At 43.2% G+C, this 16,782-nt stretch overlaps 1 protein-coding gene and 1 long non-coding RNA gene across 2 annotated transcripts in view; one reads left to right on the top strand and one right to left on the bottom strand.

The window, feature by feature from the left end:
- LOC306827296 (contactin-associated protein-like 4) overlaps positions 1-12,793 on the bottom strand; it is an 85,845-nt gene extending 73,052 nt beyond the window's left edge. The window contains exon 1 of the mRNA XM_079349003.1: positions 12,501-12,793. Coding sequence (XP_079205129.1) covers positions 12,501-12,585 — 85 coding nt within the window. The 5' untranslated portion in view covers positions 12,586-12,793. The remainder of the gene's footprint in view (positions 1-12,500) is intronic.
- Positions 12,794-13,150: 357 nt separating this feature from the next.
- On the top strand, positions 13,151-14,714 carry LOC306827135. The gene is made up of 2 exons (XR_013779587.1): positions 13,151-14,287; positions 14,533-14,714. It is a non-coding gene; the product is annotated as an uncharacterized lncRNA (long non-coding RNA).
- Positions 14,715-16,782: the final 2,068 nt, after the last annotated feature.

Raw genomic sequence — 16,782 nt, 5'->3', positions numbered from 1 at the left:
AAACAGTTCATCCCATTGATCAGAATTTGGACAAGCAAATAAAGCTCCTGATAGGTCGGCACAATGTTGGCCAAAATGAAAATGACTCATTTAATTCAATTGAAATAACTTTATTTATCCGTTAGGGACCTATTTATGAATATTTTTAATATTATTGTTTTACACACTTTCTGCCATGGCTGGACAGGAGACAAAAAAATCTTCTGAGTTTTATTTGCCCAAACATAGTTTCCATAAAGTCATCTCTTTTTAACTCAATAAAGAGCCTCAGAGAGTTTTTAATCGGTTGACCACGTATTTAAGATTTTATTTGACCGAGGGTGGACATAATCATGACCGCAGCTCAAATGAAATGAATTGTCCTATTATTAAAAAGCTCCTGTGACTGCTGTCAGCTGGATATGAAACAGACTGATTTGTCTTTGTGACACAGTCTGTAATGTTTGAAGCCTGATTCCTGGGCTGCAGCGTGTCAGTGATTAATGATTAAGGATTCTGCAGAAGGATTGTGAGGATTTTCCACAGTGAAGATTCACACAATGAGTGATACATTTATTAAAAGACAGCAGGGGGACTTTTTAAAAAAGGAACTGGTCTGAAGAGATTAAAATCACTGTTTTGTCCACAGGGGGCGCCAGAATCCACATAAACAAAAACCTCCTCATAGGAAGCTGAAATTATATTTTATTAATGTTGTTGTAACTTGGAGGAATTTGACAGCCAAAAATCAAATGGAAACCATGTCATAATGATTTCAGTCCTATAAATGGAATAAATGGAGGGTACATGGCCGGTCTATTCAACATGGTCACTGTTGTTTTACCACTGGAGCAGGTTAGCTTCAACATGTACAGTCACACTCTTCATTAAAGCTTCAGTTTCTTAGCCAGGTATTAATATTTATACTACTGCAGTTTTGCAGAGAGCAATCACTCTGGAGGGCTGAACACGCGCACACACACACACACACACACACACACACACACACACACACACACACACTGACACAGGCGTGGGTGAAACTGTGGAGGCAGCAGAGAGAGTGCTAACTGAGAAACTCTTAAGCTGCACACACTTTGTCATCATGCCTCTTTGTCAGCTTCTTTCTCATTACTCCTCTACCCTTCATTCTCCTCTTTTCCTTGTTTTCTTTCCCAGACTTTTCTTCCTCTCTGGTTTCACCTCTGTCCTCGTAAACATTCCTCACTGTCCTTCACACCTGCTGTCCTTCCTGTCATCTCCCCCCAGATACCTCCTGCTTCATCTTATGAAGTCGAATCATGTCAAAGATGTGAGTCGCTGCATCCAGGAAGCAGATGGTGGCGCGTGCACACAAACAGCGGAGTCATTGAGGGTTGAAATGGGAAAGCCGGCAGAAAATGTCACGACAGTTGTGAGAAACACAGAGGGAATACAACAACCAGACGCCCTGCACTGACACTTCAACTTCATCCTCTCTGACTTCTTCTTCTTCTTCTTCTTTCCTCCTCTCCCTCTGTGCTCCTCCTCCTCCTCTCATCAGCAGTCTGCAGAGCTGTGGTCACCAGGTTGATATAAATACTTGACAGCGAGAAGGGTAAACTGTGATATGCATCATTAGAACTGAGACTGTGGAGTGTAAACAGACAGACGTTCACCTGTTAATTCAACAAGAAAAAAAGCCCATAAAACCTCAATGTTACAGATGAATGCAAAGAGAAACACAGTCACAGGAAGCTGAGCTCACTGAAGCTGCAGAGCAGGCTGCAGCCACGGCTCACAGAAACACCCTTTCATATGGGGAACTTTGGTGGGTCACTGTTTCTGAGAGGAGCAAACGTTTGGTCTCATTTCTGACGGGTCTGAGTCAAGTTGAAAGTCGTTCAACTTTTCGTCACCAGCACTCTTTTCAAAATGTTTGATAATCGGAGTTTTGCCAAATACGGATCGATCGTGCTCCGTTTCTGCTGGGATAAAGAAAAAAAAAACAACCGTAAATATGAAACGTGCAGTAAAAAGTAACGAAGCGGTGTCGGTCATACAGCAGCCGTTGTCAACAGACTGTTGTCATAGCGACAGGACGGTGGACGTGCAGCGCTTTTCTTCTCGCTTCATAACAAAGAGTCCTGAGCGCTTTCCTGTCCAGAAAAAAAAAACGCTCAGTGGACACGGGGCCTAAAACGTTTCTGAAGTGGGTTTAAAGAACATCTTTAGATTCTTTATCCTATAAAATAAAATACAGCTTGTATTGAATGCACGATGTTACACTTCATGCAGACATGATTAACACATTATCTGCAAGGTGGTGTGCAAACTCTCCAGAGAATATAACCTGCAGCTCCAGCTTCAGGTCTAAGTGAACACACGCTACGTCCTCATAGATTATAACTAACATCTTAAATACCTGAGCAGCTGTCTGTTACTCTCACAGGTTAGTGGTTGTTTTGATTATTCCATCAATGTGTCATTTGAATGAATAAAATGTTTGATGTGCAGCACAGAAATCCCTTTGTGCAAACACTGTCTGCAGTCAGAGACAGGAGGAGCGTGCTGACCTTGATAACTAATGCAGCTACAGTTGCTAAGTTTAATGTCCCCAGTAAAATATCCAATTACGACGGTCATAACTAATGTGTCTGCTGCTGCAAATAGAGTTGTAAGTGTGAAATCGGCTTATTGCTCGAGTCCAGTGAGCCCCAGTGAAGGAGGGTCATAACCCGAGCAGATGAAAACTGATATGTGAAGCGACAACATGTCGTCCTCGATCACCACGGCGACATGTGATAAATGGCCTCATTTGTTTTTCAGGAGCTATAGACTTGACTCGAGCTTGCCTTGGAAGACACACAGGAGTCCAACAGGTCCAATAATGGAGACCCCACCAGAACCCAAACAGCCACCTTAAAGAGACCCAGGCCCCGTATATTCAAGCTATCCTACCACACGGCCTCCACAACTCAAGAAACTAGACAGGCAGCAGGAGACATCAACTGAGCTCCTCCGTTCACAGAAGTCATGAAGTTAGGCTTCATAAGCCACGCCCCCTCCAACTTTTTCTGCAACCTCGGATACCAGAACATTGAACTGCGAGTCAAGTCATTTTGAAACAACAAAAAGGCAGCAAACTGGTTTCTTTTGTTGATCTTGATTTCCAGTTATCCGTCTTTTTATGTTTGTTTTTTTTCCAGTTTTTGTTGGAAAAGAGTTTGCATGTGGGTATTTGTTGTTCGCCGTGTTTTAAATAATAATTATGACTTCTTTTAAGTGACCTGACTTGTTAAAAAAGACACAAAAAGTGAAAACTGCTCATTTAAAACATTCATGGTGACAACAACGTTTGAGAAAATAAAATCTGTGTTATTTGTGGACTGTTAGTCAAAGTCTAAAGAGGTTTTTCTAAAGCAAACTTAGACCCATAATAAAGCCCACTGGAGTGTGTATACCGTATGATAGCTGCTGTACCTGATCTTAGTTTAATGACTCTGAGCTCCACTTCGCCTGAACACGTTTCCGAATAAGACTTTTTAAATCAATGCACATCTCAGCGTTGATACAACACCAGCAAGCACGGAGACAGGAGGGACGATTATGAGACGCATCCTCAGCTTGTAGTGATGAATCTTCCTGCAGCGTTCCTCTCACATCCAGGAATGTCTCCAAAAAATCCCCCCTGATTAAAATGCTGTTTTAGACGGATTTCCAACAGACACACCTGACATGAGCTCTGGTTTACTCTCTCCCTCCTGGGCACGATCTTTCCCATATTAATCCTGCAACATGTGAGCAACAATTCATGAGATTTAATCAAACAGTTCTAATATCCTCCGGAGCCTCCACGGCTTAAATAACCTACTCTTTCCTCAGGCAGCCGACAGCCTTCATTGGGAGAGAAATAATAACACCTTTAAATTTGCCGTTCAGCCTCCAGCATCTCAATAATTTACTGTAACTCACATCACATCAGTCCACAGCGTGCAGCAGCTGGATAATCACAGCTTTCGTGAAAAACAACCACACCATGCAGATTCTTTAGACTAATTAGGCGAGACAGCGGCAGCCAAGGTCAAAGTAAAGAGTGGATACACTTATCAGTCAATCATGTCGGGCTCCTCGCTGCACCACAGGGAAGAAGCTGAATGAACATTAATGATTATCACCTTTACGTCCTCAACAGATTGCGAGTGAAAAACAGTTTCACAAACACGGCCTTCGGGCGGGGCTCGACTTCAAACTCCCGAGGTTCAAATGTTATTAGTCGATAAATGTCAAAGCGAAGGTCTCGCTGGGAAGGCGGCGACTCAGTGGAAGCAGAGATTCGAGCCTCAGAGAGATCAGGGAGGAGAAGTGTGTCGGTGTTATCTGTCGTTAGACGAGGATTAACATCATTTAGCGTTCTTCAGATTATCTGTCATTAGGCTGCGATTATTACACACACTCCAGTGGTTGTAAATCGACGCAGAGTGCAGATAAAAACCCTGCGGGGCAAGCTGGAGAGAGAGAGAAAGAATACATGGGAGGGGAGAGCGATTTGAATATTGTGTTTTCATTGAAATCGTAATTATGTTCCAGATATCTGACTGCGATGTGATTTCAAAGGAGAGGAAAAAAGTCAAAGAAGAAAGTGGACAAAAAAAAAGTTGATATTTCAGAATCTGGCTTTTTCGAGGTGTGAGAATGTAAAGTGACTCCTGCTCCGCACACAGAGCTAACCGAGCCCCACTAGTCAAAAGCAGAATTATAGTGAGCAACACAAATATCACACCTCTCCAGACTTCTTCGAGCTCCGTTCATTACCTCTGATGAACGGCTTCGGTCAGACCTCGCCTGTGGCGGCGGCGGCGGCGGCTGAAGCAAATGAAAATGTGGAGGGAGAAGTCGCTGTGGATGATTATAAAGTGAGCGATGCTCTATAGGCGGGCTCTTTGGGGAATAAACAGCTGAATGGTTTCAGGGAGTCGTCACTCTTTGTGTTTGTTTTTTTTTAGTTATGGCTTTTAAATTGATCCACGAGCTTCTTCCATCAAGGTTTTAATTTGGCAACCGAAGAGTCTTTTCTCTCTAAAGATAAAGGTGAACATAAAAAAATAATAATAATACAAACAGACAGAAAATGAATAATAATTACAATCAGTTGAAAGTATACCTCAGAAGAAAAGATGGCTCACAGCCATGAGGGCTTTTCTGCTCCTGCTCTTCGTTGCCCAGTGGTCGAGTCTCGTGCCCAAAGCTCCGAGATTATCGTCCTCTTTGCAGCAGCCGTGGGTTCAAATCCAACCTGAGGCCTTTCTTTGCCACACTCTCTCCTCCCAACACTTCCTGTCTCTCTTCACCTGTCCTCTCCAATAAAGAGTGATGGCCTTAAAAACCCCCAAAGCATCCCCCCCCACCCTCCCCCCAAAGTCCTTCCTCTTCGTCTAAAAGTAACACAAGAGTGAAGGATGAGTGCGAAGTATCTTTTGGACTTGTTACATTTTTATCCATTAGATTCTGTCTCTGTGTTGATTTGTTTTCTTTCCCAGCTGCAGTGACCCATTTTCCCATTAAAGTTTCATTTTCTCTCGTCTCCGTCTTTCCTTCTGTCTCTCGGGGAGTCTTCTCCCGATCGATCCGTCCTGAATCCTCCTTCGTCAATAGCCACTACAGTTTCTGTGTACCGCTCTTTAATTACATTACCCTGAGGATGCTCGCCAGTCTTACAGGGGGTAAATGTAACCTCTGCATTGAGCGCTCCAGTTTAATTTGATACCATGAAATAATGTCTACTGATGAATGTGGCATCACCATGTCGATCGATGGAGTAAATAAAATGTTTCCTGAGTGTTTTATTTTCTTTTCCTCCAACAATCGTTCGGTGCAAACTGGGCAGGCCTGCTCAACTAAACAATCCATCCATCCATCCAGTTCAGGTAGTGGGAAGGCTGGAGCTGGTGTGCACCCTGGACTGTCAATCACAGGGCCGTCTCATAGAAACTGAAAACTCACATTCACACTCACATGGGCAAATCAGAGTCAGCATTGAAGCTATCGAGCGCGTCTGTGGACTGTAGAGTACCCGGAGAGAGCGTGCAAACTCCACACAGAGAGGCTCCTGTCACACGGGGATTCGAAGCAGGAAGCTCTAATCACTGCAGCGCGGTGCAGCCTGTGTTTAAATGATGATGTAATGCAAAGAGAGTTGCTTATAGGGTCGAACTTAGAAATATAAACACATGTTTCTGAAAAGGAAATTTGAAGCTTCTTGTTTTGGCCGACTTTACAATTGTCTTTCAACAACTCTGAACTGAATCTGAATATAAGGACCTTAAAAAAACACACACACACACACACACACACTGTGTGTGTGTGCAGAGGCTGCTGTGTGAAGAGATCCATTCACACACGTTCATACGACAAAGCAGCAGGAGCCTTGTGGGGGTTAAGTGTCTCGCCCGAGGACGCTTCGGACGCGTGGCTGCAGGAGCCGGGGAATCGAACCTCGACCTTCACGCGTGAGAGTCGACCGACGCCTTCATCAGGAAGTCAAAGAGCTGAAATAGCTTCTTTTTCCTTTTCTGTTCTCCTTTTATAATTCTGTACAAAAAAAAAAAGTGATCTACGACACAGTTAAAGCCAAACTGTGTTGTAGCTCTGCACATTTAAACAGCGTGAGCTTGTTTTAAGAGTCTCCACTCTGTACCAACATTCAGCAATCATACACAGAGAAATTCATTACAATAGACGTGGGAGATCAATTTCTCCCCTTCAGAAGCCGTATTACACTGTGAGCGGCTGTGACAGCCCGCTGTGACAGGGTTCGCCCTCTATAATCTCACTTTGTCTCCACTTGAAGCTCATTACTCCGGCACAGTCACTCCATCCGCCCACACAGGAAGTTCACACCAGAGAACAAGCTGCTGAGACCAATCAGAGGCATTCTGGGAGATGAAGTGCACGGCCTTTGACTCCACACCTGCACAATCTGAGTTTGATGATGGCTTTGACTGATTATCTTCTGAAGAAAGAATTTACAGGAATCACAGAGTTACGTTTCTGTTGAAGTGTCCATCTCTAAGTGCTTACAAAAACTTCAGGTGTTTCTGTCGCGTCACAAACGAAGGTCCGATTTTTCCAACATACGTGCAGTCAATACAAAGACTCAACATCTCACCGCTTTCGATGAAGAAAGATAAATCCACGTTGTTCTTTGAGGCGGTGCATCTGTGGACCAGTTGTAGAGTCTGTCATCTCTCCACCGGAAGGTTCAGGGTTCGATCCCCATCTCCTGCAGCATCATGTCCGATGTGTCCTCGGCCAAGACGCTAAACCTCAAATTGCTGCCGCTGCTTGGTCTAAGTGGTTTGAATGTGTATGAATGGGATGAGTTACTTCTGACGGTCTCACACAGCCGCTTCGCCCATCAGTGTGTGAATGTGTTTGTGTGAAAGATCTTAGAGTAGTCAGAAGATGAGAAACGTGTTCTACAAGCTCAACTCCATTTAGTTAGGAGAAGTTAAGAGAGGGGACATTTGACAAAAGCAGCAGGTATTTGTTTTTTTCCCACACGTCACAGGGCTGTCTGAGGGTTAAAATAAAACTCCTGTCTCACTATAACGCAGCTCATTCACAAAGGGATTTTATTGTTAAAAAAAAAGAAAAGCTTAAAAATTCATTTTTCTGACAAGCATCCACCGACAAATCTCATGTTTGTTACACAACAAGCAGCTAATTTAACCACAAGACTAAAAGGCTAGACCAGTGGTCCTAAACTGGACACACAGTTACATCATGTGGTTCACATCTTATGTTGTAAATGAGAATATGGATCAATGAGTGTAAAAGAAAAAAAAAATACATTTGACAATCAGCAAAATCTGACCAATCAGATTCAACGATAGGTAAATCTGTAGTCAGGGACAGCCCTATTATTCATTAAGATAAAGTCAAATAGAGAATAACCTTTTCTGCAGAGTCGTCTTTATCCAAACATTGCTATTATAAAACATCTATCGAAGAGAAAGAGAGAGACATCTCACTAACAAAAATCCTCAAGGCAGTCGTGTTTGGATGGAAACTGAGTTTGTAGCTCTTTAACAGAAGCAGTGCCAATCAAAATCCAAACAAACACACGAAGAAAAGAAGCGGGAGGATGTGTAAATGCATCAGAGAAAAACTCCCGCGACACCACTACAGAGACACTAATTACATCCAGTAATTCAAACGTGAGTGGAGTGCATGTAAAATACTGCAGCGCTCAGAGGAAGTGTGAAACAAGTCATGAGAAAACACAACTTCCTGTGGATGCACTAAGAGGCCGAGCAGCAAACCAATACAGAGGAAACAGTCGCAGCTCGTCTCGAGGATTGAGAGAAAGCTCGAGTGGTGTCAGTGTTGTTGTTCAGGGAAGGTTTGATCGACACTTTTTCACGGCGAGTTTGATTCGACGCCACACTTCAGCTCGCACAGAACCGAATCTGTGACTCTGTCAACATCTCTTTGAAAAATTCACAATGGTGGACGGCACGAGTGCTCTCTGTGTTTCGTCTCCAGAGAGAGCTCAGACTTTACACCACTCAGATCAGATTTTCAATAAGGAACTCTGTCTGCACGTTTTATATGCAAATCAGCCTCAGACATAATTACAGATGAAGCCACCCAGAAAGAAAAAAAAAACAACTTTTTTTGGGAACTTGTTTGCACAAACACATGTACAATGTACAAGTGCACAATGACTTCTTCAACTCTTGACTTGAGTCTTTTTTTTTTTTTTAAAGAAAAGAAGAACCTCTCTCTGTTTTCACTCTTACGCCGACTGTAACCTGCAGCATGAATGATTTAAATAGCAAATGTCTGAGGCGGCTCGGAGGCACACTTTTATTACATTTAAGTAGTTTGCTTGCCAGTCTTTGAGCTGCTAAACGCACAGAGACTGTCTCATGCTGTTATATTGGAAGGCGATTAAACGCGCGGTGACTTTACGGCCCTGCAGGGCAGCTGCTTCACGCACCGACATCCTTGAATCTCGCCATTTGTGACACGTTGATTCCTGCTCCAGTCATCTTCAAGTCATCAGGGCGCCACCTGTGACTGTGAAAATATGTGTTTGTAGTGTGAATGTCTTTTAGAGCCACCTCCATAATGAACAGCGAGCTGCCTGTAGGGGACGTGCAGCTGGCATCCCTTCATCTCTGCAGTCTAAACGTATTATGCTACTGTGTGTGTGTGTGTGTGTGTGTGTGTGTGTGTGCGTGTGTGTGTGTGTGTGTGCATGACGAGTGTGCTGCTGGGGCCGATCAAAAGAGCAATAGACGAATACAGAGAGAGAAAAAGAAGAGAACAGCGGAAAGAAAAACAAACCAAAGCTAAAGATGAAATATTGATTTCACGTCAAGAAAAAAAACCACTTAGACTAATCTCAGCTTTAAATAAGATATCCATGACAGGACTATATGAGAACAGAACAGGCATCTATTGGGCTTTTGATAAGTCAATCTGTCCTGTGAAGTTTGCTACGCTGAAAACCTGCATCAATCCGAACACTTTCTGAAGCTGGAGTTATGATTCTGCAAACACACTGTGAGGAAACGTCGATGATCAAAATGAAGCCAGGGCAGAAGTTCTTTGAGCGGCTGCAAACACCCAGGAAGTTACATACAAACACACCCATTAGAAGAAGAGTCTTTTATTTTATTATTGATACCCTGAGTTGGAAGCGTACACTGAAATGAGCAAATGAATCTGATATGAAATCAAGCTAGCAGCTGTTAAAGCCTCCAAATAGTTCACTTTGACTTCACTTCGCGGCTTACATCCAGCTCTGTTTCACCATTATCATGCTCAACCTTTTATGAATTGTTTCTTTATTTTGGCAGGAACAGATATTTCACGTCACCTACAGGTTGAAGGAATCAGCTTTAAGTTTTGACGATCCAGACGTCGTGACGAACAAGGCATTTTATGAAACAACAGAGGCATCAAATGGCTTAAAATGGAAGCTGGGATTTTTCTGGCTTGAGTCATAAATCCTTGATCAAATAATCAACCTTCACCAAACACAGTTATCATGTTAAATAGCTAACTCTGACATTTGCTAACTACCTCGTGGTCATAATACTGGATCCTATAATGGGCGTGTTACAGGTGCAATGACTGGAGTAAAATTCAAACTAGGTGACCTCATGTAGCTCCGCCCACTGTTCACCTGCACCTTAACAGGTTTGATGCACAAAGACTTGTTGTTGTTTCAGGGTCGAACACAGTCTGAAGTCAAAAAACAACTACAGTAATAAAGACACAGTGGAAGACAGGAGAAACCAGCAGGAGAGAGAGAGAGAACATACGGAGAGAGACGCACAGGTACCGAGAGACCAGAAACTGGTGAGGAAGAAAAGTGATGAAAAAAAGAGAGAGAGAGAGAGAGAGAGAGAGAGAGAGAGAGAGAGAGAGAGAGAGAGAGAGAGAGACGCAGCTCACTGTTTTATATTTACAGCAGGTGATCCAGGTGGAGAAAAAAAAAAGGGTTAAAAAAAGAAATCGGAACAAATGTGCCGTGAGGACAAAGATGAAGAAAGAAACAACAGGAAGACAAAAAGAAGCAGAGAGACGAAGTGGGAAAGAAGAGAAAACAGTACAGGGAGCGAAAACGGAGAGAATCTTTATTTAGGTAGAAGAAGAAAAAAACGAAGTGAGATAGAACAAACTTTATTGTCCTCATTTGTCCTTATCTCTCCTCGCTCCCGTCTACATCTGTCCCTGTCATCGTCCCTCTCTCTGAGACACATCTGTTTCAACATTACACACTGAGGCAGAGCAGAATTCCTGACCTGTCAGGTATTTAAAAGATGTCTTTGTGGCTAAATGGTGAAATATCGTCATTTCTAAACACTTTCAAAAACCAGCTCTGTTTTAGCTTAACGTGAGTTTGGAAAAATCCCCTTAATCACAAGTGTTTAGTGCATCATATTTCAGCTCACAGTGTTCAGTATGATTAGATAATGTTGCACTTGGTCGTATATTTATTTGTTGTTGTTGTTTTTTAGGTAAGACAAAGTATTACATTTAATGTTATTAGTGCTATTATTTAGAATATTTCTGTTTATTTATGCTTTTATTTTGATAGCAGTGGTAGATCGACATATATAGATAGGAAACAGGATGGGCGGTCACTAGGGAAGCTGCAGTATGTTTTTTTTTAAGAGGAACTCCATGAGAACGGGACGCCAACAACGCGAGCTGAAATGTTCAATAAACAGAAAGGAAACCTGCAACAGAAACAGCTCTGCAGGTTTCAGACAGTTTGACTCTTCAGCTACTGGGTGTGAATAAGTGAAAGTTATACTAGAAAGGGTGAAGGATGCAGATAATGAAGACGTGTGATAAAAGTACGGCACACCTTTGAACGTCATCTTCAACAGCAAGGCTACAAACATACAAAAAAGAGTAAAGCATTAGAACACTGGATCACTGTGTTGTGGAAGAGAAGAGTGAAACAGTGGAGGGATGGATGACTTTTTTTCACCATCTGTTTGGATTACTCAGAGGGATACATCTCTCTCCTCCACTCGACCTGCCTCCCTCCCTTTCCTCTCTCTACTCCTCTCTCTCTCTCTCTCTCTCAGGTTGTGTAGGATAAGAGCAACGCCCCGCTTTACTCACCAAACCAAGAAGCCTCTCAGCTCAGTCTCAAAAGCCACCCATTCTCCAACAACCCCCCCCCCCATAACAACTCTCTCTCTCTCTCTCTCTCTCTCTCTCTCTCTCTCTCTCTCTCTCTCTCTCTCTCTCTCTCACACACACACACACACATGCACCTTCACACTCTGGCTGCTGGGTACAAAGTGGCTCAGTCCCTTGGGTGCTCATCATTGCTGCTCTGAGCACCAAATTAACCAGAAAGACAAGAAAACATTGATTTATGCACACACGCAGCGGATGACTGGGCGACCATCAGGGGCATCAACAACGCTCCTCTCAGCTTATAGACGACTGGTCACAGCTGGAAGCTTCTTCCTGCCAAACATTCAGCTCTGCGCAATGCAATTTAAAATCATTCTCTGCAGGAAAACTATGGTCAATTGGAGCAATAACCACAAAAAAAACTCATTAAAATAAGGACAAAAACAGGTAATAAGGAAGGAGCGTGCATAAAAGTTGTCTTGTAGAAATGCGCAGTGGACATGTTCTTTGAAAACGCTCTTATAAGCTTCCCCCTCTGATAACTATTTTACTGTTATACTGACATTTTATTATTTAATTTAACTGTCATTAAAATCCATTTCACAACCGAGCACTGCTGCGCAACCGATACGCGTAAAATCCAACACAATTCCAAAAGCCATGATAAAAAATAGTAGGCTATAAGTAAGGAAATTATACACACTAAATACACGAATACCTCGCTGGGAAAAAAACAAACAAGAAGAAAGCTCCTCATGTATCCCTGCGGAACGACACAGGTTGAAGCAGACTCTCCGGGTCTACGCAGCCCGGACTCACTCCGTCTCCTCCGGGGAGTGAAAAGTCAAAAAAGCGCACAGCCTGCTCACCTTCTCCGGTTGTCCTGTGCGAGCTGGAGAGAAGCAGCGCGACCTGAGCGATAATCCCAGCGACTCGTTTAGTCCACAGATCCATGATGATGAAAAGGGAGAAAGAGGCTGAAGCAGGAAAAACCCGGCAGCTGCTGGAGGAGAGAGACGTCCGACCTCTCCTCTCCAGCTCCAAGAGAGATCTCCCAACATACGGCAGGAGGAAGAGAGGAGGGGGGGAGGGAGGGAGAGAGAGAGAGAGGATGGAGAGAGGGTTGGTTTTACTACGCGGCTCCAACTTCACTGCACTGTGTGCCTCCTCCTCCTCCTCCTCTCACGAAAGCTCCCCTTTATAAACAAGAAAAAACACTTTCCAAGACCCTCTGCGATGCCAAACTGGGTCCTTCAGTATCCCAGCCTTCCGCTGCGTGTGCTGCCAACAATTAAAGGTCTATTGAACACATTCAAAGAGACAAATAGGGCAGTAAATTGTCTAAAGGCAGACTGCAGGTCACAGCTTTCCAGTCCGGCATTAACATGCGCGCGCGCACAAACACAGCTTTTAGGCGTTGAATGTTAAATAATATTTAAACCCTCACATTTATTTAGTGGTATTTTTTTTTAACACACACGCTCCGTTTTAGCCTTTAAACAGCCTGAAGAAGCTCGATATTATTACCAACCACATATTGGTCAACCTGTCTTTCTTTTATGTGTAGATTGGTTGCTAGGCAACATCTCAATCACTGTCCAATCAAAACAAAATACCTGAAGACAGTTTTTGAAGCGTCACAAGCTAGCACAACTTCTCACTGAGCAATTAAGCTTTAAGGAAAGAAATTATATAGCTTTTTGTAGCAGAACAGACAACATGAGGAACTGTTGGGGGGTTGTCCACTTAAAAAGAAAAAAAAAAACCTTAGAAGAAAGCTAAAATAGCAATGTGGCTATGCTTCTGGAGGTCACCGCACACAGCTGAAACTAGCTTAGCTAAGTCACCGTAAGCTAACCTCTTAGGTTCATGTTTGTGCTTATTTATTACAAACATGGGAGTGAAAATATTTATTTTTCCAACACAAGCAATGACATGGAAAATAAATGTTAGACTAGACCATAGGCTAGTCCTACGGCGGCCATGTTGTTGTGATGTCACGCTCAGGACAAGAAACCAAAATGCTCATAAACAGGCCTGATGTCGGTATTCACTTGTCTAGGTCCTTTCTTGACAACCAGGAAGCTTCAAAAGGAAAACAGATAGCTAAGATTTGTAATGTTACACAACAGTGCGGTAGATAAAAAACATCCGGGCTTCCTAAACTGAGCGTGACATCACAGCAGAATGGCCGCCGTCTGTTTGACCTTCCACCTTTCCTGGATCTCATTCCGCAGTTGTTAGGATGCACATGCAATTTAAATCCAAACAAAACAAACGATGCACAATCAGCTCAAAATGGCAGCTGCCGGTTATTTCCCCTCCATCCACGACAAAACACCAGAAAACAGCAACATCTGGACTCTGTATCAGTCTGTTACCAGCAGCTCCTCCGCAGACTCTGCTCAAAAGGGCCGCAGAGTCGACGCTTTCCCAAACAGCTTTACGTCTCAGCATGTTGACGATACGGGACTGTCGAAGAAACTGGCCTGTCTGGCAGCGCCTGATTACCGACCGCTGGACGTCTTCGTCACGATGGCAGAAGATCCAGGATTGGCGCCATGGAGCGAGGCGGACGAAATATGCGAGCTCTCCATCAAGCTCAAAGAAATCGAGTTATGCAACATGATGGAAGGAACTCCCGACATCACACAGAGTAAGTCAACACTTTGTCATGCAGCGTTCAGTATCATTCAGCTCCTTCAGCGTCTATCATCCAGCTATGAGCGACACAATGAAAAACGTTTACGACCTCTCGAGCTCAGCTAAGTCTGCTTCATGGGAAAGATGATACGCATGCATGAAACACGACGTTGCTGTTTTTTTTTAGGCCTAATTAAACAAACGTACATTTTGTTCCGTCTGTCTGAATGTCTTCCTCGCTGTCCCTCTTCTCTTAAGATACATGTCTGAGGAACATCAGGTGCTGCAGGATGAAGCAGACCAGGAGAAAGTTTAAATGAAGACACAAGAAAAGGAAACTTAAAAACATTGTTCTTCCAAAGAAACGTCTTCAAAAGTGGTTGTTTTACAAAGATAACACGGGCGACCAACCTTTATTAAACTGATACGTCTCAAAACTATCAAGGTTTTGTTTTTGGTTTTTTTTACATGTTCTCAGACATCCTGCATCCAAATCTGAGTTAACATAGAAACTTCTATTTGATGGCTGACTCAATATATTTATAGACCACTACAAAGAGGACTCTTGGGATACAAAGAGCCTCATGCTTCACCTCCAAATAGCTGCTGTTACTTATCGTTATCATGAGCAAGTTGATAAGTGATTGCTCTTCTCTAATTAAACAGTTTAGTGACGAGAAACAAAAGAGCATTTCTGTCACATTAAAGCTTCCTCCAGGGGAAACTCATATGTGTGTGTGTGTGGGTGTCCTCGTTCTTAATAACCAACAATTACTGACAAACTCAGTGAAATAAAGTAACCTGAAGCTGACGTTTTTCATCACAGTTGTCTTTTTGAGATAGGACCAAAGATCTTTGTGTTTTTCTGAGTTGAGCTTGTGGATGTTTTGTTGATTTTAATTCTTTAAAACAGGAAGTATATCCCCATTATTAATTATTATGATCATCAAGAGGACGCACAGACTATGTAGTGCTTTCATTTAGTTTGTTAGTTTTAGTTTAAATTGTAAAATATTGTCTCCCTCTTGTTCTGCAAAGGCTCGTCTTTCCCGTCTTGGTATAACGTAAAATCAACAGTTCTGTCTTTCAGGAGCGGCTTTGATCAAATAAAGAGAGAAAGTGTCACTGCTCCTCTTTACAACAGGTGGGTTATAGCAGCAGCAAATCAATACACAGCAGGAGTCTCGCACCAATTTGTGTAACATCGAAACGGCCCGGGGGACCAAGTAGTGGTGTCATGTTCAACAGATCAGATCCAGCATCAAATATTAAATGAAAACATTTGTGTGTGTGTGTGTGTGTGTGTGTGTGAAAAAGAGAGAGAGAGAGATCCTTGAACAGACGGTCAAGAAAAGGCCTGAAAACAGAGAGGAGAGGAGAAGGCCTGCAGAGACAGTCAGCGGGGGAGTCTGATAATGAAAACCTAGAGAGAGGATATAGGCAGCAGGGGGTTCAGAAGAGAAAAAAAAAAACCTGTTGAGAGCAAACACAGCAGGGGAATTAGATAACACTGAAGCCAGTGCTCGTGATCACAGCGAGCTGAACACACACTCCCGACGTGAGCGTCACACACCCCTGTGGCCCGCGGACACACCTCACACTGAGACACCAGCTGGCTGTTTAATGTTCAAATCAGACGAGTGACACATTCAAATGTGAGCACGAGCTACGTAAGACGCAGCCGAGGAAGCAGCAGGTCTGCAGAAAAGATTCAAAAATACACCCTGAGAGAAGAACACATCGCGGTGTTCGCAAGCGGCTGAATTTTTTCACTTCGAGTTTCTCCTTGCAGCCACAGACCATTTTTTCCCCACATAAAGTCAGAGTAAGCTGATGCTATAGTGGGAGGGGGCTGCTGATGTTTATCCACTGCGATCTGAGCAAGACCGAAGACTGACTGCACGCGCCCGTTGTGATAATTAGACTGCTGCGTTTCCTGTTACGTTCTTCTCGGCCCTTTTTGTTGATTTTGATATAATGTCAAATATTCCCATTATAGCATCCTATAGTCTTATATACTCCTCTGCTTCATTAGCCACTTTAGTGTTGTTCTTTTTACATCATGTCCAGCTCTTGTCTGACAGGGATAGTCTCCCGCTCTGAACGACCAGAAATGTCCTAATTGTAAGTAATGTTTTGCCTCTGCTCACCTGGATGACTTGACATATGAAAGACACATGACCAGGTTTTAACTGCACACGTTAAAGAAAGCAGACGGGGACTGTGAGTTGACAGAGCTCAGCATCCATCATTTACAAGCACAGACTCCGACTCTGTTTGCAGAAGTTTCTCTTCCAGAAGTTGGACGGTGAAGATGAAGCTCATTCACTGGACTGTGAAATACTTTGTTGTGTCACTTTGAAGAGTTTCTGGCAGCTATCGGAAATCAAAGCAGACATTTTATGACAGCCTGGATGTATCTGTGGGAGCGTCTGAGGAAACATTCCCACGAGGGAAGGTGGCAGTCGGCCTCGTTTGATGTTTGTCATAATGACATTTCCCAACGCA

The sequence above is a fragment of the Symphodus melops genome (genome assembly GCF_947650265.1).
Source record: "Symphodus melops genome assembly, chromosome: 7".
NCBI classification, from domain to species: Eukaryota; Metazoa; Chordata; class Actinopteri; order Labriformes; family Labridae; genus Symphodus; species Symphodus melops.
Note: the sequence above shows the minus strand (reverse complement) of the source record. Positions and strands in the feature narration are given on the sequence as shown.